General features: G+C 42.5%; 2 protein-coding genes across 2 annotated transcripts; one reads left to right on the top strand and one right to left on the bottom strand.

Moving 5' to 3' along the window:
• Nucleotides 1-6,129: 6,129 nt before the first annotated feature.
• LOC141910046 (DNA-directed RNA polymerases I, II, and III subunit RPABC4-like) lies at nt 6,130-7,954 on the bottom strand. The gene is made up of 4 exons (XM_074800746.1): nt 7,844-7,954; nt 7,519-7,613; nt 6,709-6,801; nt 6,130-6,250 (listed from the first exon to the last, which is right to left on the bottom strand). Exons 2-4 carry the CDS (start codon nt 7,577-7,579, stop codon nt 6,228-6,230), a joined length of 177 nt encoding a protein of 58 aa, XP_074656847.1. The 5' UTR covers nt 7,580-7,613; nt 7,844-7,954; the 3' UTR covers nt 6,130-6,227.
• Nucleotides 7,955-8,653: 699 nt separating this feature from the next.
• LOC141909722 (organic cation transporter protein-like) lies at nt 8,654-16,545 on the top strand. The gene is made up of 11 exons (XM_074800312.1): nt 8,654-9,010; nt 9,382-9,829; nt 12,118-12,221; nt 12,796-12,950; nt 13,191-13,359; nt 13,929-14,112; nt 14,220-14,344; nt 14,629-14,843; nt 15,536-15,717; nt 16,135-16,271; nt 16,411-16,545. Exons 2-11 carry the CDS (start codon nt 9,419-9,421, stop codon nt 16,469-16,471), a joined length of 1,743 nt encoding a protein of 580 aa, XP_074656413.1. The 5' UTR covers nt 8,654-9,010; nt 9,382-9,418; the 3' UTR covers nt 16,472-16,545.
• Nucleotides 16,546-23,857: the final 7,312 nt, after the last annotated feature.

The raw sequence follows: 23,857 nt of genomic DNA, 5'->3' as shown, positions 1-23,857 counted from the left end.
TGATACAGCAGTAGCACTGTACTGCCTACTGATGGATAGGCTACTGGTACCCTGATACAGCAGTAGCACTGTACTGCCTATGATGGATAGGCTACTGGTACAGTGATACAGCAGTAGCACTGTACTGCCTACTGATGGATAGGCTACTGGTACAGTGATACAGCAGTAGCACTGTACTGCCTACTGATGAATAGGCTACTGGTACCCTGATACAGCAGTAGCACTGTACTGCCTACGATGGATAGGCTACTGGTACAGTGATACAGCAGTAGCACTGTACTGCCTACTGATGGATAGGCTACTGGTACCCTGATACAGCAGTAGCACTGTACTGCCTACTGATGGATAGGCTACTGGTACAGTGATACAGCAGTAGCACTGTACTGCCTACTGATGAATAGGCTACTGGTACCCTGATACAGCAGTAGCACTGTACTGCCTACGATGGATAGGCTACTGGTACCCTGATACAGCAGTAGCACTGTACTGCCTACTGATGGATAGGCTACTGGTACAGTGATACAGCAGTAGCACTGTACTGCCTACTGATGGATAGGTAACTGGTACAGTGATACAGCAGTAGCACTGTACTGCCTACTGATGGATAGGTTACTGGTACACTGATACAGCAGTAGCACTGTACTGCCTACTGATGGATAGGCTACTGGTACACTGATACAGCAGTAGCACTGTACTGCCTACTGATGGATAGGCTACTGGTACAGTGATACAGCAGTAGCACTGTACTGCCTACTGATAGATAGGCTACTGGTACAGTGATACAGCAGTAGCACTGTACTGCCTACTGATGGATAGGCTACTGGTACCCTGATACAGCAGTAGCACTGTACTGCCTACGATGGATAGGCTACTGGTACAGTGATACAGCAGTAGCACTGTACTGCCTACTGATGGATAGGCTACTGGTACAGTGATACAGCAGTAGCACTGTACTGCCTACTGATGAATAGGCTACTGGTACCCTGATACAGCAGTAGCACTGTACTGCCTACGATGGATAGGCTACTGGTACCCTGATACAGCAGTAGTACTGTACTGCCTACTGATGGATAGGCTACTGGTACCCTGATACAGCAATAGCACTGTACTGCCTACTGATGGATAGGCTACTGGTACAGTGATACAGCAGTAGCACTGTACTGCCTACTGACGGATAGGCTACTGGTACAGTGATACAGCAGTAGCACTGTACTGCCTACTGATGGATAGGCTACTGGTACAGTGATACAGCAGTAGCACTGTACTGCCTACTGATGGATATGCTACTGGTACCCTGATACAGCAGTAGCACTGTACTGCCTACTGATGGATAGGCTACTGGTACCCTGATACAGCAGTAGCACTGTACTGCCTACTGATGGATAGGCTACTGGTACAGTGATACAGCAGTAGCACTGTACTGCCTACTGATGGATAGGCAACTGGTACAGTGATACAGCAGTAGCACTGTACTGCCTACTGGTGGATAGGCTACTGGTACAGTGATACAGCAGTAGCACTGTACTGCCTACTGATAGATAGGCTACTGGTACAGTGATACAGCAGTAGCACTGTACTGCCTACTGATGGATAGGCTACTGGTACAGTGATACAGCAGTAGCACTGTACTGCCTACTGCTGGATAGGCTACTGGTACAGTGATACAGCAGTAGCACTGTACTGCCTACTGATGGATAGGTTACTGGTACAGTGATACAGCAGTAGCACTGTACTGCCTACTGATGGATAGGCTACTGGTACAGTGATACAGCAGTAGCACTGTACTGCCTACTGATGGATAGGCTACTGGTACCCTGATACAGCAGTAGCACTGTACTGCCTACGATGGATAGGCTACTGGTACAGTGATACAGCAGTAGCACTGTACTGCCTACTGATGGATAGGCTACTGGTACAGTGATACAGCAGTAGCACTGTACTGCCTACTGATGGATAGGCTACTGGTACAGTGATACAGCAGTAGCACTGTACTGCCTACTGATGGATAGGCTACTGGTACCCTGATACAGCAGTAGCACTGTACTGCCTACGATGGATAGGCTACTGGTACCCTGATACAGCAGTAGTACTGTACTGCCTACTGATGGATAGGCTACTGGTACCCTGATACAGCAGTAGCACTGTACTGCCTACTGATGGATAGGCTACTGGTACAGTGATACAGCAGTAGCACTGTACTGCCTACTGATGGATAGGCTACTGGTACAGTGATACAGCAGTAGCACTGTACTGCCTACTGATGGATAGGCTACTGGTACAGTGATACAGCAGTAGCACTGTACTGCCTACTGATGGATAGGCTACTGGTACAGTGATACAGCAGTAGCACTGTACTGCCTACTGATGGATAGGCTACTGGTACCCTGATACAGCAGTAGCACTGTACTGCCTACTGATGGATAGGCTACTGGTACAGTGATACAGCAGTAGCACTGTACTGCCTACTGGTGGATAGGCTACTGGTACAGTGATACAGCAGTAGCACTGTACTGCCTACTGGTGGATAGGCTACTGGTACAGTGATACAGCAGTAGCACTGTACTGCCTACTGGTGGATAGGCTACTGGTACAGTGATACAGCAGTAGCACTGTACTGCCTACTGATGGATAGGCTACTGGTACAGTGATACAGCAGTAGCACTGTACTGCCTACTGATGGATAGGCTACTGGTACCCTGATACAGCGGTACCTAGGTAGGGCAAGGCCCAATCCTCAGCTCCCGGCTGCCATCTTACTCTAATAGATCTGTTGGTTCGGCCTGCTGGCGTATTTATTGTTAATTTAGTATCGTACCCACTTTTTTATTTCCACTATTTTACCGTACATCGTCACTGATTGGCTGATTGACGCTGCGCATGCGCACGGAGGTGTTTTAGAAAATTCAAGGAAAGCGTGGAAAACAGAGTTAGAGAAAAATAGAGCGGATCGAGCGAGACTCGAACCCGGGCCAGTAAATTACTAGCGCAGCATCATACCACTAGACCACTGTCCTCGCTGACAGTCGGCCGTTCCTCACCTTACCCTAATCCTATCCCTAGGGGTAATACGGAACCCTCTTCTCACCCTCTCGACACTAACCCTATCGAAACCCTAAACCCAATATAATGATTTTATTGTTAATTAATTAGTTAATACTTTAATTACAGTAAAATAGCGGAAATAAACACTATGCCGTATATGGTTAAATATCGTATGGTAAAATTACATGTTTAGGCCTCGCGTTAGATTAAAACTTCTTTTTGAATCTACATCAGAAACTGAGGAGGGAGGAGAGTGTCTTGAGAAAAATCCCTTTAAAAGGCAAGCCTCTTGCTCTTCTCTTCTCAACAAGTTTAACTAGCGACGAAGCGTTTCTCCAAAATATCTACCTTGAACTTGTTATTGAATTCTGGATGAAGAGTTTTAGGCCGGTACGAGACAAGCGTCAATTCGTCCAACTGGTCACTGCGTTCATCCAGTGAGAGAGAGGCTTCGCTGTACAGCGGGGAATTACTGTTCTTATTATTTACTTTACATCAAAAAGTCGAACAGAAAAGATCACGAAGATTCACCTCTACTACAGATTGCCGAGATTATGGCACGAAGTACTTCGTCGCCCTGTCGGACATTTCAATTCAATACGCGGTAGCAATAAAATCTGAATTGAATTTGAATACAGTCAAAGCTCGCCAGATGATCTCCGTTCCGATCTTTACCCGGGATTCGAACCCGCCAAGGGATTGGAAACCCACTAAGCTAAAGTCGTTCCCCAAACTGTGGATCCGCCGCGGAGTTTGGGGGAGCGATACCGGACCCCTGGCAAGCGAGGATGCGTAAAACCGCTAAATTCACTTTGTCCGGCGTTCTCTCGCCCTCCACCATAACGTCAACGAAATCCGGTTGTTCGTTATATCGGCGCCAATATTCGTCAATGACGTTTACCAGTCTTTTGGTTAAGAATCGATCAGTGGTCGGCGCACTAGTCGGGGTACCAAATTTGTTCTACTCTAATGAAATGAGCTAACCCGACTTTACCCTTTCCTGAATTAAGATCGGCCGCACTCTAATTAGTCAAATAATGTCTACTGGATTTCGTCATGTTATGTATCAGCAACTACTCTCATGATCGCCATTTCGTTACCGCCTAGTTTGACAGCCGGGGCTGGCTTAGTTTTGATACAATTTCAATGAAGAATGTCCCATTTGAGGGAAGCCAGAGGTTAATTGTCGCCGATTAGCTTTACATATGACCAGTCCTCTTGCCTCCATTGAAGAATATACTAACTCGGATTATCTATAACATGTTGAAGTATATATAAAACTGAATCGATTCAAATTTATCGATGAAAAGGTAATTTAAAGAAAAACTGAAAAAGTGTCATTTATTAGTTACATGTAGTACGTTTATCAAACACCGGTGTCGCAATCATAACAGGCCATCGACAACTGGGGGCCCCGCTAAGCGTTGCCAGACTGACGTTTCTGCAACGACTTGCGCCGTTTCAAGTTGTCGATAGCCGTGTTGATCAAAGCGAGAAACGCGTCGCCGTCGTCGAGACTGTTTTCCTCCGGCGGTTCACCAGAGGCGCGTCTCGCCAGGTCCTCCAAGGCTTCGAGACTATTTTCCTCCGGCGGTTCACCACAGGCGCGTCTCGTCAGGTCCTCCAAGGCTTCGAGACTATTTTCCTCCGGCGGTTGACCAGAGGCGCGTCTCGTCAGGTCTTCCAAGGCTTCGAGACTATTTTCCTCCGGCGGTTGACCAGAGGCGCGTCTGGTCAGGTCCTCCAAGGCTTCGAGACTATTTTCCTCCGGCGGTTCACCAGAGGCGTGTCTCGCCAGGTCCTCCAAGGCTTCGAGACTATTTTCTTCCGGCGGTTCACCAGAGGCGCGTCTCGTCAGGTCCTCCAAGGCTTCGAGACGCCGGTTTTCCGCCGGCACGGTGACAGAAATGCGTCTCGTCAAATCCAACCAAGCAGCCGCAGCCTGCTTCATTTTCAACTCATCTGTCGTTTCTTCCGGGGCTGAGAATAAAATCAAATAAAAACAATCAACAAGGAATTCATGTTGTAAACACGCGAAAGACGATCCGAATAATAAACTAATTTACCTGTGGCCCAAGAAGTGGTGAACACAACTGTCAAACTTATCACAGCAATGGTGATGGAAACTTTCATCCTGATTTTAAAACAAAAATCATATTGATTATAATCACGCATTCCTAGTTTATCATCGAAATTCTTGGGAATACACATTAAAACGGGCACTACCGGAAACATCTTCCCTTTCAAACAAACTAAATCCCCAATTTTTTCATTTTCAAGCTGAAACGCCGCATACGAACAGCCACAATAAATTTACAAAATTATTTCTGCAACATTAACAATTTTTCCACGCATGTGACACAAGAAAATAACGAAAGCAACAAAGAAAACTTCCAATGATATTTATAAAGACGCCTTTACTCAGAAAAACCCCGCAATAACTCAGTGTAAAGTTGTTGATTAAATTAAAGGTTTTATATATTTTGAGCAAATTTTCGGTTACTTTACTCAACAACTTCGTATCTTTGAACTATTGAGCGATTACTCCGGTACGCGGTGGATGTCGAGTATCTTCGCAACTGCTTTTAGCCTTTTTTATCAATTTTTGTTCAATTCAATCGTTTATAGCTTCGTAAACTTACATTTTCAAAACGTTGACCACGCGCGTGTGTGCGTGTGGATTTCCGTATAACTGGCACTGTAACTGTTTGTGAATTTATTTTGGTCCTCTTAATATACCTCCAATCACGAACCATGCGTCAAAGAATTCAAAGGTTAAGATTTAGGTCGATATTTTACTGAAGATTTCAAAAACGGATTACAAGTTACATTGTTGCTGCGTACACCACCCCCTTCTGTTCAAATTGATTAGTCGTAAGCTCTAGGTCGTTGGCATTGAAGTTTCCATAATGGGGACTTCGCAAAAATGTGGGACTCTTGATACCGGTCAGTGTGTTTGTGTGCGCGTGTGTATCGTCAGGTTACTCGAACGAACCGGTCTCAACTCTGCGAGGTAACATGACTTAACAACAAGAAACAATCCTCTCGTTTTGAGTAAACAAAAACGTTATTCAAATTTTAATTATTTTCTGCTTTGGTTTTATTTCGATTTTTTTTTACAAATAAAAACATTCGTAGGAAAAATGCAATGTAGAGTTTATTCAGTTTCTGGCGTGAAGTTGGTCTCACCGCGCGTCAAACACCACCACTGTTTTATTGTAGTTAAGATAAAAAAATTAGCTGAATTTTGTAGAGGTCATAGATTAAAAACAACTGATCATTGTAACATTGTCAACGATATTTAGGAGATGGGGCACTTCTAGAAGGCTTCAGTGCAAACCTTGTTAAAACAAACTTCAGGGTACTAGGGACCAGTTCCATAGTCATGGCTTCGACTTAAGACCAATCTAAGACCATCTCAGTTCTATAACCAATCTAACAACTTAAGACCAGTCTTAAAATCTAAGACCATTCTTGGACTTAAATCTCAACCAAGGAACCAGCCCCAGGGCATCTGCTCTGATGATGGAAGGGGGCATCTTCTTAAAAGAATTCATGCAAGGCATCCCGGGGATATTTTCAGAAGGATTTTAAGGGAACCTGGGAATCTGTTCTGAAGACATGCGGGGTGGGGGCGGGGAGGGAGGGTTATTTCTAAAAGGATACTTCTACGCGTACGTTTTTTGTACATGATTCTATAACCACATTCTCGACATCGAATCGGATCTCTCGCCTTAATCTCATTCTCTTTATGACATTCTGTAGAAAATAAAAATACAATCATTAAAAACAATCTATCAACCAGATCTCAGCAGAGTCCGGTCTTACCAGTCTCAGCAGAGTCCGGTCTTACCGGTCTCAGGATGATCAAGTCTTACCGGTCTCAGCAGAGTCCAGTCTTACCGGTCTCAGCAGAGTCCAGTCTTACCGATCTCAGCAGAGTCCGGTCTTACCGGTCTCAGCAGAGTCCGGTCTTACCGGTCTCAGCAGAGTCCAGTCTTACCGATCTCAGCAGAGTCCGGTCTTACCGGTCTCAGGATGATCAAGTCTTACCGGTCTCAGCAGAGTCCAGTCTTACCGGTCTCTGCTGAGTCCAGTCTTACCGGTCTTAGCAGGATCCAGTCTTAGGGGACATCAAAGTGCCTTTGGAATGTGATAAGTTCAGATCCTGCTACGTAGACCAGCAGGGGTATGCAATTAGAGGTCCTGGTGAAGCTAGGGGTGTACGGGTTGGTTAGCTTCTCATCGCAGATGTGAACTAATATTGTCCCTGGATCGACTGGTGTTCTCTAAAAGAGGTCGTTCAGTTTCATTTTCTTTTTGAAACGACTGCAGTAACCTACTCGTTGGTGGTAAGCTTTTATAATCGGATGGGCTTATTTTACTTATGTGGTTTGTGAAAATATCCGATCATGAAACTAAAACCACAGACAGATTACTGACTATCATCCCAATGGAATGATAGTTCATCCATACCTCCGCAGATGTATATCATAGGAGCTTGTTTTACAGGTGGGTCTCTAGTTGGAGTGTCCATGGTCCTTTTTCACTACGAGTCTGACAAAGAATATCTGAAAATTTTCAAAAAGAAAATCACGGAATCAGTACTTTGGGAGCGTTTAGAAATTCTAAACGTGCATCATAGATTCGATAGTGTTTCGTTCAGTAATTAGTACGACTTTAGGTCCATTCAAGCAATTCATATCGTAAGATTCGGCTTTAAACTAGAAAACTACAAAATGATCGACGCTTGACATGAAAAACGGATCGAATTGAATATATTTTGAATAATTTTACTTACATAGATCAGTATTTAGAAGTATTATCCGGCTTTGAATCGATGAAGTGGATGTTACGTTATTATTTCCGGGTTGTTATGTAGAAGTTGTAGTGTGGCACGGAGTACAACGCGCCGCGCCTATACCGTTTTCGCGTACAATAAAATAACTTTAAAATGCATTTCAGAGCAATGTTCAATCATTATGTTCTAAATTACATCCTTGATACATATTTTACTATCTAAAAACTTAAATCCTTATCATCAACAATTCATGACATATGAATTAGGGTTTTCAATACCATCGTCTACAAGGCAGCGTGAACGTGCTCAATAAGTTACCAGATGACCTCGCGACCTCTCATTCTAAACTAAGCGATGATTAGCGTCAGGCATTACAGCAACCTTGTAAGCCACTTCGACCTAAATCGAAGAGCAACAATCTAGGGTTAAAATTCTAGAACGAAACGTTTGTAGGTGGCATTACCAGCCGGTCTAAGATTACGAGGCGGGCCAACGCCGGGTCGAATATGATATTATTCATCATTTGAATAGAACGATTATAAAATCATTACTTAACTCAATTCAGATACCGGTTTTCTTTTTTAAAGTTAAGCCTTTTTTGGAATATCCCTGTTTCGTTGTAACAACAAAGCCGAACGTTAAAAACGGACACGTTCAAAGATCCTGTTCCTCCTGGCTTTCTTCCAAGGACTTGGCACTGATATTTATTTATAGGTCAACAGACTGCTGCGGCTGCTGTTCCACTGACATTCATCATAAACCGGTTGCATTTTCCAACGTTTGTTTGTATTTGTTGGATCTTGACGACGTAACTTTTCTCGCAGAAAAAAAGGAAAACATAGTTGAGTCAGAATTAGAACCGGAACGTAAACCTGGAGCATGATTGATTAACGGCATCGGGTAACGAATATTTTTGCGCGTTCGGCGCTCACGGAATCGAGAAAGAAAGTTCGTTAATTCAAAGAAACAATACTTGTGTCTGAATGCGCATCTACCTTGAAGGGTTTTTACTTAGCACTGACTGCAGGTTGTGGACTATTCAATCAGTATTTGCTCTGGTTTCGTTCCAACCAAAATGCTGTAACTGTTAGTCACGTGGGCCCTTGGCCATTGATGTGACACTGTTCTATTCGAACTCATTGTGGTTCAGTCCGCAAACGAATTCAGGTAGGCTACGAAATTTTATTTTTTTTCTCAATCAGATCCGACATTTTCTCAATACAGCGAAATATAGAGGCCCGTCGTAGTAAGGATGGTATGAAAATCTAAAATTATATAATAACAAAAAAAAATTTCGAAATTTTTCCTCGAGCTTTCCATCTCCATGTGTGACTAGATTCAAAAATATCAGATCAAAGGAAATATTTCTTATTCGTTACAAATATAGCATTTGGTCTCAAGTAAAAACCCAGTTCAATTTTATTCAACTGGGTATTACTAACATATTTTCTCTGGTTCCGGTGATGAATTCGTTGTTACCGGAGCTTCCATTGCAAAAGGTTATCATTATAGAAATAATTCGGTATTTAAACATCTAGGTGATTTGTTCGGTTCACGAACTCGTCGATCGCTAACATGAAAACCGTCATCGATTTCGATCAGGTTTTGGTTGAAATCGGGGGGTTCGGACTGTACCAAAAGTTATTCTACGTGCTCGTCGGACTTGTCGGCATACCTGTCGGCCTACAGAATCTAGCCGTCGTCTTCCTGGCGGCCGATCTCGACCATTGGTGTTACATACCCGAGTTCGACCATTTGAATTCGTCAACCGTCAGTCTCGAAGACCGCCTCAGACAGAGCATCCCGAAAGAGACCAAACAAGGCGTAGAGCGATACAGTCGGTGTAAACAGTATTTCAGAAATTATAGCGCCATTACAGATTTTAATAGCAGTATCGCTGTTAATGAGACGTTGTTGGCGCAGGGCTGGTGTAGTAACGGCTGGGAACACGATACAAGCGTTATATCATCAACTATAGGATCCGAGGTATGTATCGCAGCGCCCCCTGCCTTCCCACCATCCATCACCTCCTCAGACAATCCGCTGTCTGTACCCTGTACCCCGTCAGACAATCTGCTGTCTGGACACTTAACCCCGTCAGACAATCTGCTGTCTGGACACTGTACCCCCTCAGACAATCTGCTGTTTACCCTGTGTACCCCCTCAGACAATCTGCTGTCTGTACCCTGTACCCCGTCAGACAATCTGCTGTCTGGACACTTAACCCCGTCAGACAATCTGCTGTCTGGACACTGTACCCCCTCAGACAATCTGCTGTCTGGACACTGTACCCCCTCAGAAAATCTGCTTTCTTGACACTGTACCCCTTCAGCTGTCTGGACACTGTACCCCCTCAGCTGTCTGTACCCTGCACCCCCTCAGCTGTCTTGACCCTGTACCCCCTCAGACAATCTGCTGTCTGGACACTGTACCCCCTCAGACAATCTGCTGTCTTGACCCTGTACCCCCTCAGCTGTCTGTACCCTGTACCCCTTCAGCTGTGTGGACCCTGTACCCCCTCAGACAATCTGCTGTCTTGACCCTGTTCCCCTCAGCTGTCTGTACCCTGTACCCCTCCAGCTGTCTGGACCCTGTACCCCCAAAAGACTGTTAAAACTGTGGAACCGGGTCCTGGGTGAAGTTATGATGATCAGTTTTCGTAAAAGGACTGCGCCGCCAAATCTAATGTAGAACTCTCACGCCTCGATTTCTGTTTTTCACACTTTGGCTCTCACAGAAATACACGAAAAGTAGCAATTTTTAGTGTGGCTTTAAAAATGCAGGTCAATGTGACCCAGTTTCACAGCAAACGCGTAAATAAATACACCCCTAATTACAGCGAGTTAATTACAGCGCCGCACTCTATTTCATTGTGATTTTCACCACTGAACTCGTGTCGTTGTTTTTATTAACGTCGCGTTTATCAGTAGTGTGCGCAACAATTCCCGTCATTTACCGGAATACACATAATAACCGTCGTGTCGTAAAACACTATCCGTATCCTCCAAAACACCAGAAACCAGAGAGTTCCACAATCAAATTGTTGCCGTATAGGGCCTATCTGATCTTCTTTAGTTGTTAGATTGGTTAGAGAACCAAAATGAGTTTAGACTGGTCTTAGGTTGTTAGATTGGTTATAGAACCAAAATGAGCTTAGACTGGTCTTAAGTTGTTAGATTGGTCATATAACCAAAATGAATTTACACTGGTCGTAAGTTGTTAGATTGATTATAGAACCAAAATGAGTTTAGACTGGTCTTAAGTTGTTAGATTGGTTATAGAACTAAAATGAGTTTAGACTGGTCTTAAGTTGACCACTGAAAAAAGTGAGATCAAACTTTAGTTAATTGAATTGGACTATAGGATTCGTTTTTTTTTCTAGTCTATAGTTGGATCGGGTTTCGTCTGTACCTTTCAAAGTATATAGTTAATATAAGTATTGCTGGCCCTAACTCACTAAAAAAACCAGTTTCAGGCCACAGAATCGTAACTTTAGGTCGCGACGCATTAAACGAAACAGCTTAAACCTACATCATTTTGGACGAGATGTATTTGACACAATTTTTCCGAATTGTGTATTTATTCTCAAATCCTTATGACATGTGTACATTACTGTGAATGAGTTGTGGCCCCTTTACCCGTTTTTAGAAGCCTGTCGTATTTACATAACCGGATATATTCAGTTGCGTTACGCAGAATTTTACGCGTTAACTATTTCAAGACCCATTAAACATATTGTTTTGAGCACTCACAGGCGAATTTTGAGCGTGACGGCTTGATATCACACCTGTGCAGGGTGTCCCAGGCAGTTCCATATGCACAGTAATAAATGAAACACCCATTAATTCCCGATGAATAAGATGAAGATGAATTCATAAGATGAATTCAATTTTTTTGAATCAATAAAAAGTGCCTTTATTATTCAGCAAAAAAACCAATCAGACTATGGCAATGCCCTACTGATATCGATAATACTAACTACCTTATAACCCTAACCCCAGCCTCGAATCTGGGATCTCCGGTATGTCAGGCGAGCATGCCAACCACTAGGCCATAGACCAGTAGCGAACGATAAAGTTTGTAAGTTAGTCTGGTCATTGTGGAGACTAGACTAGGACTGGTGACCAGTCAGGTGTGGTGGTGACTAGTGTCCAATCAGACGTAGTGACTTGTGACCAGTCTGGTGTTGTGACTATCAGCGTGGACATTTCTCAATTCTATAAAGGGCAATCATTTTTCCACAGTTAAAAATACACTACTGTTGTTGTTTTCAGTGGAATCTCGTCTGCAGTAAACAATGGCTGCTTCCGATGTCGCAGACGATCTATATGATTGGTTACATGTTGGGCGCTATCATATTTGGAGGCATATCTGACAGGTAAAACGGTAAAACGGTTTTATAGATGCACATTATTGATTGAAATCAATAGATAGATAGCCATACACCATAGATCAGACTCCCTTACTAAGTCGAGACTTACGCCCTAAAGTGGAAATCTTAAAACAGATATTCAGTGGCTATGTGGCCTATAGAACTAAAATGAGTTTAGACTGGTCTTAAGTTGTTAGATTGGTTATAGAACCAGAATGAGTTTAGACTGGTCTTAAGTTGTTAGATTGGTTATAGAACTAAAATGAGCTTAGACTGGTCTTAAGTTGTTAGATTGATTATAGAACCAAAATGAGCTTAGACTGGTTTTAAGTTGTTAGATTGGTTATAGAACCAAAATGAGCTTAGACTGGTCTTAAGTTGTTAGATTGGTTATAGAACCAAAATGAGTTTAGACCATCCTTAAGTTGTTCGATTTTCTATAGAATTGAAACGAGCTTGGACTGGTCTTGAAGTCTCAGCCGCGACTATGGATGGAACTGTGACGACTCCAAGAAAGGAAGTAAATTTTGATATCTGACGACGAAAAAAATCAGTTTTCCTAAAACAATTTCGTTTTTAGATTCGGTCGAATAAAGACGCTGTTGGGATGTTTATTATCGATGACATTGACAGGAGCGGTCGCTGCTTTCGCGCCCGAATATTGGAGCTTCGTACTATTGAGATTGTTAACAGGAGCCAGCGCCGCCGGGGCGTTCACAACTGCTTTCGTTATGTGTAAGTTATCTAACTATCTACCGTAGAGCTCACGGGTTCAGAACTGTGGAACTGGGGCTAGAACTGTGGAACTAGCACTCCAGAACTTGGGAAGTGGTCCAGAACTGTGAAACTGCCTCTAGAACTGCAGAACTGAGTCCAGACTGTGGAACTGGCTCCAGAACTTCGACACTGAATCACAAACTATGAGTTCATGGTTTTATGAATAAAACTTTTAATTTGTATTGATTTTTGATTTAGCTATGGAGATGATAGGCACTACTGCTCGTACTGGAACTGGTATATTCTTTCAAGGATGGTTCGCTATGGGTTTCATGTTATTACCAGGAATCGCCTATTTTATCAGAGACTATGATTATCTACTGTTGGTTTCAACTATACCTAACGTTCTATTCATCTGCTATTATTGGTAAGTATTGATCTGTGAAATCTGTGTGAAATATCTAAATATTTTAGGACGTTTTGCCTGTACTTCATATCGGAGCGGCCATCTTGGATTTTGTCGGCTGCCATGGCCAACTTCGGTTTTCGTAGCTAGTCGACTAATAACAGAACGCACTATAGTTCGGTCGTAACGTGTTTCACAGTGTCGGCCATCTTGGAACTGGTCCCGAACTACAGCGACCGCGCTCTATCCCGTGTTCGACCATTTCCGGACCATAGTTCCGACTAACGGACATTCGGTTTCGTTTAGTGCGACTTAGTCGACTAACTCCGATAACCGAAGTTCGCCCATGCTAGACTTTACCGAAATGGTGTGCGCTTGCAAAAAAAATAATATTAATTTATCGGCCATCTTGGATCACAGATATGGATCCCAAGACGTAGGCACAGCTTTTATGTTTCTTAAAGGGAACCATTTAGCGCAAGTCTCGCGAGAACTGACTAAAATCGCACGTGATCCAAAATGGTCGCCTTGATGAAATAGGTGTATTCAGAAATGTAAGTATTTATGACTGTAAATGATTTTGACGGTAGGGTAGTTCCGGAATCACCTCGCTGGTTGATATCTGAAGGTCGCGACGCGGAAGCCGAGAAAATCATTCGCAAAGTTGCGAAAATCAACGGAGTTCAATACACGCCGCGACAACTACCAGCGGCAGGCGAGGAGTTAGTCTGTGTGAAAAACGAACATACTCAGAATGACGTCATAAATTACGAGGTCTCAACAAAAAAAACGAATTTCTGAATTATTGTAGAAAAGATCCGGTTTGCGAGTTGTGATGACAAATAGTGAAAACGAATTTGTAATTATATCTTAATTGACAGGTCTCTGGAAACTTAGACGCGAACGATGCGTCGTTAGCGCCCTCTATACGAGCAAAGTACACTGTAGTGGATCTGGTTCGAACCCCGAACATGCGCAGAAAAACAATCAATATCTGGTTTAATTGGTAAGACGAAAATGTGTGCGCCTTCTGTACCCGAGTTCTGTATATTGTGGAAATAGGTCCAATACTACTGTGAAGCTGGTTCCAGAACTGTGGAATCGTTCAATTCCGTAGAGCAAGACCCGAAAAGTGTGGATGTGGATTCACAACTGTGGAACTGTGATCTGGATGTGGATACCGGAACCTGGATTTCACACTTAATAATTACATTTTTAATCATTTAACTACTGCTGAATAATTGTTTGCTGATTTATTATTTGACTTTAGATTATTTCATCGTATTCCAGGTTTGTGAATAGTCTTGCTTATTATGGTTTATCGATGCTTGGTTCGCAATTGGCCGGCAGTTTATATCTGAACACTTTCATATCGGCAGCAGTAGAAATTCCGGCTTATTTCCTGGCAATCGCCATCGTTAACAAAGTCGGGCGGCGGTGGCCGTTAGCCGGCTGTCTCATACTAGGTGGCGTCGTTTGTCTAGCAATAACTCCTCTTCCTCGCGGTAGGTGGCACCATCGGTTCAATCGCGGTGATTTATTTCCTTAATTAAGCATAAGACGGGACTGAAGAAATGAAATAAGGATTCATTGTTTCCAAACAAGAGTAACCAGATATTGCAGAAAACCTGTTATTGCTGCTTTGCAGCTATATTTAACAATCATTGGATATGTTTCTCTTTTCTGGACATTTTAACAAAAGTGCATAATTCTTAACGTTACCAAACCTTCCGAAAAAAATCACCATACTATCCTCGGGATCACTTTTCTACAAATACTCATAGGGTTGCAATATATGGCGCCATTTATATTATTTTTCATTCGTAGAATTCGAAAAAAATAACAAAAATTGCGCCATCTATTGGAACCCGATGAGTATTTGTAGAAAAGTGATCCCGAGGATGATCTGATGATTTTTTCGGAAGGATTGGTAACGTCAAGAATTATGCACATTTGTGCAAAATGTCCAGAAAGGAGAAAAATATCCAATAATAATGAAAATAGCTGAAAAGCAGCAATGACGGGTTTCTGCAATGTTTCAATTGAAACCGAAATGAAATTCGGTATCGTTGTCCGAACACGTACTAGCGACACCTGGTGGATTCTCGCTTGCCACAAGCCGGCGAGATCCTCGATTGCCGCAGTAGGACGTCTCTGCACTCCAATAACACACTTTTTGATTGGTTTCTATTTTTAGATTATTACACGGTTAAAACAGCGCTGGCGATGAGCGGAAAATTCGCCATCTCCGCTTCGTTCGCAATTGTCTACGTCTTCTCTGCCGAACTGTTCCCGACAGTAGTCCGCAACGTAGGGGTTGGCTCCGGTTCGATGTGCGCACGTATCGGAGGCCTCCTTGCTCCGTTCATTACTGATTTGGTATGGATTTTTTTACAACATCACCCACTATCCACATATTTCAACGAATTTCACCTATTAAAGACTGTCTTATTTGATTTTGATTCACAAAGTCCAAGTTTGCCCAAGTCTCCAATATGACCTCCGTCCTGAATCAGGGGCCGATCCAGCACATTTTCCACTGTATTACGGATTTTAGAAGGGCACCTGATATTCTGCACAGGTCAACGGCCACTGGCCAATTAACAGGTGCCCTGTGAATCGTACAGGTTGCTATATTTCCAAATATCTCTGACAATAAATCTTTTCACAATTATAGTTAACTTACAAAATGTTACGGATTGACTCAAGAGAGCATTTTCATTTTTATTTCGAATTAAACTTGCATGGAGGAGTTCACGCCGGTGTGAAATTCTTTAGTTCTGGTATAAATTTCAGAATAAAGTATGGACGCCGTTGCCGTTTATATTTTTCGGAGGTATGTCGTTAACGGCTGGGATTCTGACACTACTGCTTCCGGAAACACTTCATTATAAACTTCCTGAATCGATCGCAGACGGTGAAAATTTCGGCAAGTGAGTACAACCATGAAACACCGTCTCAAAAAACCTCCGTCCGCCCCCACCCCGGGCATTCGCCCTCCTCCCTCACCGCAGCACCCTTTTCCCGAATTCGTTTTAAACACCATGAAAACTTTTCAATTCTATTCAACAGGAAAGGCGTCGACACTACAAGCCGGAAGTTATCGAACGTGGTTGACGTCAGCAACAAATAAAGACCAGTGAACGGCGTCGATTGTTGATTTAAAATTATTCGGTTTATTTTGAATTCGTTCATTGAATAAATGAATTTTGTAACCTAATTAGTCCACTTGGGACTTTATTTCCAGTGGGCTGCTGCATTCACACTTTTCCTCCGTCCATCCGTCCGTAAACGAAATTCAGTTATTTTGGGAAGTTTTGAAGACACTTCTGCCTGGATTGTCTTTATATTTGGTTGTTCACCATTTTTTTAACCTATTTTCTTGATCTTTCACGTATGTTCATTTACCCCCCCCCCCCACCTCCATGCTCCATTAGCATAATATCAGAAAAATTGGGTCGATCGGACACAAGATGGCCGTCCTGTGATCTTTTTGGAGTTTATATTTGTTTTATATTTCTCCGGTCTCGGTCCCTAATCGTGTAGAAATATATTGTAATGAATTAACAGGTCGTAGAGGTCGCCGTTGTAGAGGTCGCCGTTGTAGAGGTCGCCGTTGTAGAGGTCGCCGTTGTAGAGGTCGCCGTTGTAGAGGTCGCCGTTGTAGAGGTCGCCGTTGTAGAGGTCGCCGTTGTAGAGGTCGCCGTTGTAGAGGTCACCGTCGGTTTACTCGACTGGAGTTTAATACATTTCTCGCGGAGCAGTTCTTGATGAGTGCTGCCCCCTAGTGATGCTAATATGAGGTCGAGGTATTATTTCTATATTCGTAACTAGAAAAAAAAAATATACCCAAACACATAAATCATCGCAGGTATTTGAAATGAATTCAGGGATCACTTAGTGTAAGTCATCATTTGGATAAGTCGTCACATTACTGAAGTCATTTCTATTTTTGAGTCTCAATTTGTATTTCTAATCTTATTTACTAAGTTTAAGTCACCATTTGGATAAGTCGTCATAAAACTGAAGTCATCACATATTCCATATGTGAGTTTATAATGCCAGTTGGATAGTGCGTCATCATCAATGATGGTGGTTTTGGCTAGTATAGATAGTCTCTGGAGATATGGATATTTCATGCAGGGACTTTCATTCACACATTACACATATTCAAATGGTTCTGATGCTGAAACTGGATTTACAGAAATATCAGGATTTGAGAGTTCTCAACATCCGTTCCACTCAAAATAATCTCGTTCAGTCACCCCCCCCCCCCATCCGCTCAACACTCACCCCCTTCCCCTTAAAAGTGAAATGACTAAAAAAAAAACAAACCAGTATTTCTGTTTCGTCTATTCTTGCGGTAACTACGCAATAATCTTGAAACCATTATTGCGAGAATTAGAAACCCGGTCCCAACTGCTGCACACAAAACGAATCTAGAAAAACCAGTATCTGTATCTGTAACATAAATCAATTCAATATGAAGCTCATTTATACTTAAACAGTTTCTAATCTATTTTCGTGGCCTTCATTATTTTAAAATGTTTCCCACTAGACAATATATTGGTGCTCAAATTAAATCTGACACACTGATGATGTTGATACGATTGTTGTGACTTGTATTGTCGTTTTAACGTCTTACGAACATTTTGCACTTAGTTTTACATGGAAAACTATATAAATGACTATCATTATCAATATTAAGTACACCATGAAGAACAAAGGTATCTTAAATTAAAAATGTCAAATCTTCTAAAATTAAGATAGAATCCAGGCGCCGCAGTTGCTGAAAAGTTAGCTAAAGATAACCGGTGGATAGATACCATAGTAACAATGACGTTTTAATTGTCACTATGTCAACTATCCACTGGTAAACTTTATCCACCTTTTGAGCAACTGCAGCGCCCCCTGTTGTGTACGTTGTAAAATTGGTACCTTCACCAAACACTACAGTGTTTAATTCAATAACTGAAACGTCACCGAGCGGAATATTTGCGATGTATTTCGTGGATGAGTCCCACATCGTTTTGGTGGCGATAAATTGTTTATTCGGGAAAATCTCACTGGAATTCATTGACAACTACAACGAGAAAATCAAAATGTAAAAATCCGAGAGGAGGTGAGGAGGAAAGAGGAAGAGGTAAGGAGAGGTGAGAGGTGGAGAGAGGAGGTGAGGAGAGGAGAGGTGAGGAGAGGAGAGGAGGAGGTAAGGAGAGGTGAGGTGAGGCGAGAGGAGGAGGTAAGGAGAGGTAAGGAGAGGTGAGGTGAGGCGAGAGGAGGAGGTAAGGAGAGGTGAGGAGAGGTGAGGTGAGGAGAGGAGAGAGGAGGAGGTAAGGAGAGGTGAGGTGAGGTGAGGAGAGAGGAGAGGAGGAGGTAAGGAGAGGTGAGGAGAGGTGAGGTGAGGAGAGGAGAGAGGAGGAGGTAAGGAGAGGTGAGGTGAGGAGAGGAGAGAGGAGGAGGTAAGGAGAGGTGAGGTGAGGAGAGGAGAGAGGAGGAGGTAAGGAGAGGTAAGGAGAGGTGAGGTGAGGCGAGAGGAGGAGGTAAGGAGAGGTGAGGAGAGGTGAGGTGAGGAGAGGAGAGAGGAGGTGAGGCGAGAGGAGGAGGTAAAGAGAGGTGAGGTGAGGTGAGGCGAGGAGAGAGGAGGTGAGGAGAGGCGAGGTAAAGAGAGGTGAGGTGAGGTGAGGAAAGAGGAGAGGAGGTGAGGAGAGAGGAGGTGAGGAGAGGAGAGGTGAGGAGAGGAGAGGAGGTGAGGTGAGGAGAGGTGAGGTGAGGCGAGAGGAGGAGGTAAGGAGAGGTGAGGAGAGGTGAGGTGAGGAGAGGAGAGAGGAGGAGGTAAGGAGAGGTGAGGTGAGGTGAGGAGAGAGGAGAGGAGGAGGTAAGGAGAGGTGAGGTGAGGTGAGGAGAGGTGAGGTGAGGAGAGGAGAGAGGAGGAGGTAAGGAGAGGTGAGGTGAGGTGAGGCGAGGATAGAAGAGGTGAGGAGAGGCGAGGTGAGGTGAGGAGAGGTGAGGTGAGGCGAGAGGAGGTGAGGTGAGAGGTGAGGTAAGGAGAGGTGAGGTGAGGTGAGGAGAGAGGAGAGGAGGTGAGGCGAGAGGTGAGGTGAGGTGAGGAGAGAGGTGAGGAGAGAGGAGGAGGTAAAGAGAGGTGAAGTGAGGTGAGGTGAGGAGAGAGGAGGTGAGGAGAGGCGAGGTAAAGAGAGGTGAGGTGAGGTGAGGAAAGAGGAGAGGAGGTGAGGAGAGAGGAGGAGGTAAAGAGAGGTGAGGTGAGGTGAGGCGAGGATAGAGGAGGTGAGGAGAGGCGAGGTAAAGAGAGGTGAGGTGAGGTGAGGAAAGAGGAGAGGAGGTGAGGAGAGAGGAGGAGGTAAAGAGAGGTGAAGTGAGGTGAGGTGAGGAGAGAGGAGGTGAGGAGGAGAGAGGTGAGGAGAGGAGAGAGGAGGAGGTAAGGTGAGGTGAGAAGAGAGGAGGTGAGGAGGTCGTGGATGATGGAATGGGTGATATTGATTTTGTTTATTCTATTCACCTGAAGAATGTAAAACGTTGATATTCCTTGATTCCACATTACGACGTGAGTAGGTTGACCTAGATCACGAGTAGGTTGACCTACATGATATATAGCTTGACCTAGATGATGAGATTTGGCGGTTAAAGTATGTATCTGGTAACTTGTAGTGATATTGCTGAGTTGACTGTAACCAGATTGAACTCCATTTGATCCGACCAGATTCATACAAAGCTCGTCGGTTTCTCTATCGGTTTCAATCTTGATTTTCCATTCAACTGAAACAATTAAAACAATCACTGTGTTTATAACTGATAAAATATTTGAGTCAACAAATTTTCTTTTTTTATTACCTTCTCTGGTTGTATTCGGGGAGAGAGAAACCTCGTTGTAATTATTTCTATCCAAGAGAACATTAAATCCGAAAACCGTGTTAGTGACGTCATCAGATCTGAGTTCAACCTGAAATTATGCGCATAAACACAAGTGTTAAACGACTTGACGTGAATTCATTTTACCAGTCCGGACTCCAGTCTGAGGACTTATTGACAACTTACTCGTTTTAGGAACCACCATTTTTGTCCATCTCCTGAATCACGTTTTATCTTTACTATTTTAGGTTTTCCAATATTTCTCGTAAAAATGATCACATCTTTTCGTTCTCCGTGTTCCCCGAATAGTGAACCTAGATATGTAAACTGTGATTGACCTTGGTCACCGATAATCTGAATATCAACTCTTCCACTGGTATAGTATAACCTGGAACTACTTCGCTTGATTCCACTATAAACAGCGATCTGCCATTTCACTAGAATTAACAAGAATACATTGAGGAGAAATTATTAGTTTTCACACTAAACTGTGACTTGCGTGGATTTGGGGTGTGGGGAAGGGGGTGTGGGGGATTCCACCTTTGAGGATGTTCAGAACATGGATTGAACCGTATGACGAGTTAAACAAACCTGGTTTATGAATTTCTGATTGATAACTACAAGTCTGTGTCAGTGAGTATGCCCCACTGCAGTTATACATGTACATAAAATTGTCACCATCTATCACCCCTACTAGCGCCACCTATTGAATTCAAATATATATATATATATACATATATATATATATATATATATATATATATATATATATATATATATATATATATATATATATATATATATATATATATATATATATATATATATATATATATATATATATATATATATATATATATATATATATATATATATATATATATATATATATATATATATATATATATATATATATATGCCCCCTGCCCTTATTTGCCCTCTCCACATGTCTACGACCTGGATGACGCGCCAGTGGATATTCCATGTTTTCAATATGAATTGTCTCGGTGGTTGTGGATTTGTGATGTTCACTGGTAACAACAGTTCGTGAGTCTTGCTTGATCCGGCCTCGAACCCGGTTCCCAAATAGTACATGGCGTCACTATCTGTCCCATTGAAACCTATATTGACTAAGTATGGTGTACGTGTACGCCCTGTATAAACTGTCACTTGCCAAACTGAAACTAAATGAAATAACAACAGATTTATGTGGTATCCATGGATCTCATCAGTTTCAGACTTTAGTTCAAGTATTTCATTTTCTACCACTTTAATCGTTAAGCTACCTTTGGCTTGTACAAACCGCCAAAACAGTTTAAACCCAACATAGTTTAAATTGAAGTCTGATGTAAACCGTATTGTTATATTTCCAGCGTGGAACCGTTTACCAGGAGCAATCAAGCCGCAATATTTATAACTCCCTGATGAAGAAATAAATCTGATAAAACTTTATGAATCATGAAAATCATTCACGTTATGAAGAGTGTTTAGGTTTTACCTGTTTTATTACTTTTTATCGTCAACACGTCGTAGCATCGACCGCTATTTTTGACCTCTATGCTAAAATTCGTTTCAAATGATATTTCAACCAGCTGCAAAAAAATCAATGATTTTAGAATTTGCTTATAATTCAAATGTGACAACAATCGTTTACAGAGTGTAGGACCCGTTTATATACATGTAAATCAGTTTTAACGTTAATCCGGAGTTTAGTTCAATTGGTAACTCCGGGTTAAAGTTAAACTGATCTCAGCCCCACTGAACGCCTACTAGTGATGAAAATCCGTTTAGACCAGTTTTGACTTTTTTACTTTTACACTAAATCCCAGTTTCAAGAGAAAACTGATTTTAGCCCCATTGAGTTTCAGTGCAGAAAACCCAACATCATCATTTTCTTTTCTTAAACCAATATTTCAAAAATATTTACCGTGTTTTCAGGAGTTTCAATGGCCCAGCTACAGTTCATTTTGTTGAAGTAATTGTTCGGATGGTTAGGACTACTTATGACGCCTGATCTACCATTCTGTATTATAGGTGTTTTACTGCACGAATCAACTACAAATAAATATTGAATTGAATTGTTTTATATGTGATTTACTGAATCCATGATAAACTTCTCATTATGAGCTACCTTTCAATAACCAGTCATGTGACTGGTCACCAGTCACTACACTTACAAGATAAACCGACACTTCTAAATATCCACCACGCGTCTATGGTTTAGTGGTTAGCGTGCTCGGCTGGTATGCTAGAGGTGCCAGGTTCGAGTCCTGCTAGGGTTAGGGTTACGACCGAACTAGCGTTAGGGTTGTCGCTTATGGGTGGGTCTATTTTGACCCGGGAGGGGATGTGGTTGTTGCTTTTTGGTGGACATCTTTGAGACCCTGTTTGTATTTCTTTTTCAATTCTTATTCAACTGTCTACGTGTTTCGTCATTAGTCGGTCGGACTTATAACTTAGTAACACAGTCTCTTGGCATAACAGGGACTATGCAGAGACTTTCACGCAACTTCAATTAGTTCTGATGCTGAGATTTACAGCAATATCAGATCAACATTCCATCCTCTGTTCACAGTTAGAAATGATGCATGAGCTGAACCAGGATGCGGCTATTATAGTCGAATCGTTTGCTATAGAAAATGCCTTTTGATTTTCTGTGAAGTTAATGAACCCTGATTGACATTCCCAGCTCCACGAAGGAGGTTCTGATCAATAATGTTCATTTTGAAGGTTTTAATGATTTTCCTCTAAAATTCATTTCAAATCAACAAAATTTAATCAGCATTAAGTGATATTGATATTAACGGAAGTGTCCTGGGGACATATCTATTTTTTAAAGAATTTTGGAGGTTTATTCCGAGTTTGTAACTCGGAATAAAGTATATTTCTCAGATATTGATATTATTTTTTTCGCTTACCTTGAGAATTCTCGACGTATAAAATTACAGCGACCACAAACAAACTCTTCATCATCAACTCCATATTCAAACAGACACCCGCGATAAATACTAAACAACTAACTGTGATCTACAACCAAAAAACTGCGCCTTTTCACACAGACCGATATGATCAACTTTATGAGTACAAGAAAACTGCGTTGCAGATTTTATACTATGATTTTATTTCCTTGTTTCTATCTTCAAACTGTGTGTTTATGATTATAATGAAATTATTGCCTTGTTTTATCTCTATTTAGATAATGATAAGTTTCATTGTCTCCTCCGTCAACATCGCTCAGCGCTGCAGCATGATTACAACTATAGAAAACTTATAAACTTTATATCTGGATAATATCTGCAGGGCTAGCTGAGCTAGGTCTAAATTCAGACTGCAGATCAGAAGAGGTGCAGGTTACAGGCTGTAGATTGTCTGAAGGGCTGCAGGTAGCAGGCTGCAGATTGTCTGCGGGCTGCAGGTAACAGGCTGCAGATTGTCTGCGGGCCGCAGGTTACAGGCTGCAGATTGTCTGAAGAGCTGCAGGTTACAGGCTGCAGATTGTCTGAAGAGCTGCAGGTTACAGGCTACAGATTGTCCGAAGGGGTGCAGGTTACAGGCTGCAGATTGTCTAAAGAGCTGCAGGTTACAGGCTACAGATTTTCTGAAGAGTTCCGGGTCCAGGCTGCGGATTGTCTGAAAGGTTGTAGGTTCC

The sequence above is a fragment of the Tubulanus polymorphus genome, chromosome 8 (assembly GCF_964204645.1).
Source record: "Tubulanus polymorphus chromosome 8, tnTubPoly1.2, whole genome shotgun sequence".
Taxonomy (NCBI): Eukaryota; Metazoa; Nemertea; class Palaeonemertea; order Tubulaniformes; family Tubulanidae; genus Tubulanus; species Tubulanus polymorphus.
Note: the sequence above shows the minus strand (reverse complement) of the source record. Positions and strands in the feature narration are given on the sequence as shown.